This window comes from Empidonax traillii, unplaced genomic scaffold (genome assembly GCF_003031625.1).
Source record: "Empidonax traillii isolate 1590-97213 ecotype Southwest subspecies unplaced genomic scaffold, ASM303162v1 scaffold5124:size8875, whole genome shotgun sequence".
Taxonomy (NCBI): Eukaryota; Metazoa; Chordata; class Aves; order Passeriformes; family Tyrannidae; genus Empidonax; species Empidonax traillii.
The window spans coordinates 7,652-8,875 of record NW_020960317.1 but is presented as its reverse complement, the minus strand read 5'-3'; the positions used below and the strand labels follow the sequence as shown (position 1 = coordinate 8,875).

The 1,224-nt window shown below is 66.7% G+C and overlaps 1 protein-coding gene across 1 annotated transcript in view; it reads left to right on the top strand.

Annotated features, from left to right (window-relative positions):
* Nucleotides 1–44: 44 nt before the first annotated feature.
* The window catches only part of LOC114073053 (eukaryotic translation initiation factor 3 subunit A-like), a gene marked incomplete at both ends in the record, with an annotated part of 8,669 nt that continues 7,489 nt past the window's right edge, over nucleotides 45–1,224 (top strand). Inside the window, 3 exons of the mRNA XM_027910851.1 lie at nucleotides 45–226; nucleotides 283–717; nucleotides 760–1,098. Coding sequence (XP_027766652.1) covers nucleotides 45–226; nucleotides 283–717; nucleotides 760–1,098 — 956 coding nt within the window. The remainder of the gene's footprint in view (nucleotides 227–282; nucleotides 718–759; nucleotides 1,099–1,224) is intronic.

The following is a 1,224-nucleotide window of genomic DNA, read 5'->3' as shown; positions in this document are numbered from 1 at the left end:
ATCTGCCGCCAGCTGCTGCTCCTGGGGGCCCTCGACGCCCCCAGGATCCCCCAGAAGCCCCCCCAGGCCACGGGGGGCGCCCCCGCCCGCTTCCTGCTCCTCCCGCCCTTCGCCAAAGCGCCGCCGGCGCGCTCCGGCATCGCCGTGGCCTTCGCGTCCGCGCTGGGCCCCGTCTCGGTGCTGGGGCCGGCGCCGGCCTCGGGGTCTTCGTTGGGCCCGGCGTTGGGTTCGGGGTCTTCGTTGGGCCCGGCGTTGGGTTCGGGGTCTTCGTTGGGCCCAAAGTTGGGATCGGGGTCTTCGTTGGGCCCGGCGTTGGGTTCGGGGTCTTCGTTGGGCTCAAAGTTGGGATCGGGGTCTTCGTTGGGCTTGGGGTCCTCCTCGGGCCCAAAGTTGGGTTCGGGGTCATCATCGGGCCCAGCGTTGGGTTCGGGGTCTTCGCTGGGGTCAAACTCGGGCTCGGGGTCTTCACTGGCCCCGAAGTTGGGTTCAACGTCAACGTTGGGCCCGAAGTTGGGTTCGGGGCCGTCGTTGGGTCCAAAGTCTTCGTTGGGCCCAAAGTTGGGTTCGGGGTCTTCGTTGGGCCCAAAGATGGGTTCGGGGTCAACGTTGGGCCCAAAGATGGGTTCGGGGTCAACGTTGGGCTCAACAACGTCACCGTTGGGTTCGACGTTGGGTTCGACGTCATCGTTGGGTTCGGCGTCATCGTTGGGTTCAACGTTGGGTTCGATGTCATCGTTGGGTTCAACGTTGGGTTCAACATCATCGTTGGGTTCAACGTTGGGTTCGACGTCATCGTTGGGCCCCCCGTTGGGTTCAACGTCATCGTTGGGTTCAACGTTGGGTTCGACGTCATCGTTGGGTTCGACGTCATCGCTGGGCCCCCCGTTGGGCTCCCCGTCGCGGCACGGCTGCGGGTTCTGCGGGAAGCCCTTCGGCAGCGCCAGCGCGCGGCAGATCCACCTGCGCTCCCACACCGGGGAGAGGCCCTTCCGCTGCGACCTCTGCGGCGGCCGCTTCACCACCCGCGGCAACCTCAAGGTGCACCTGCGGCGCCACCGGCAGAGGGGGCCGGCCGAGAGCAGGGAGGGCGCGGTGGAGGTGAGTGGGGGAGGGGTGTTGGGGAGGGGTCTGGGGGTCATTGGGGGGGTCAATGGGTCATTGGGGGGTCAACGGGTCAAGGTTGGGTCAGTGGGTCTAGGTTGGGTCAATGGGCCAAGGTTGGGT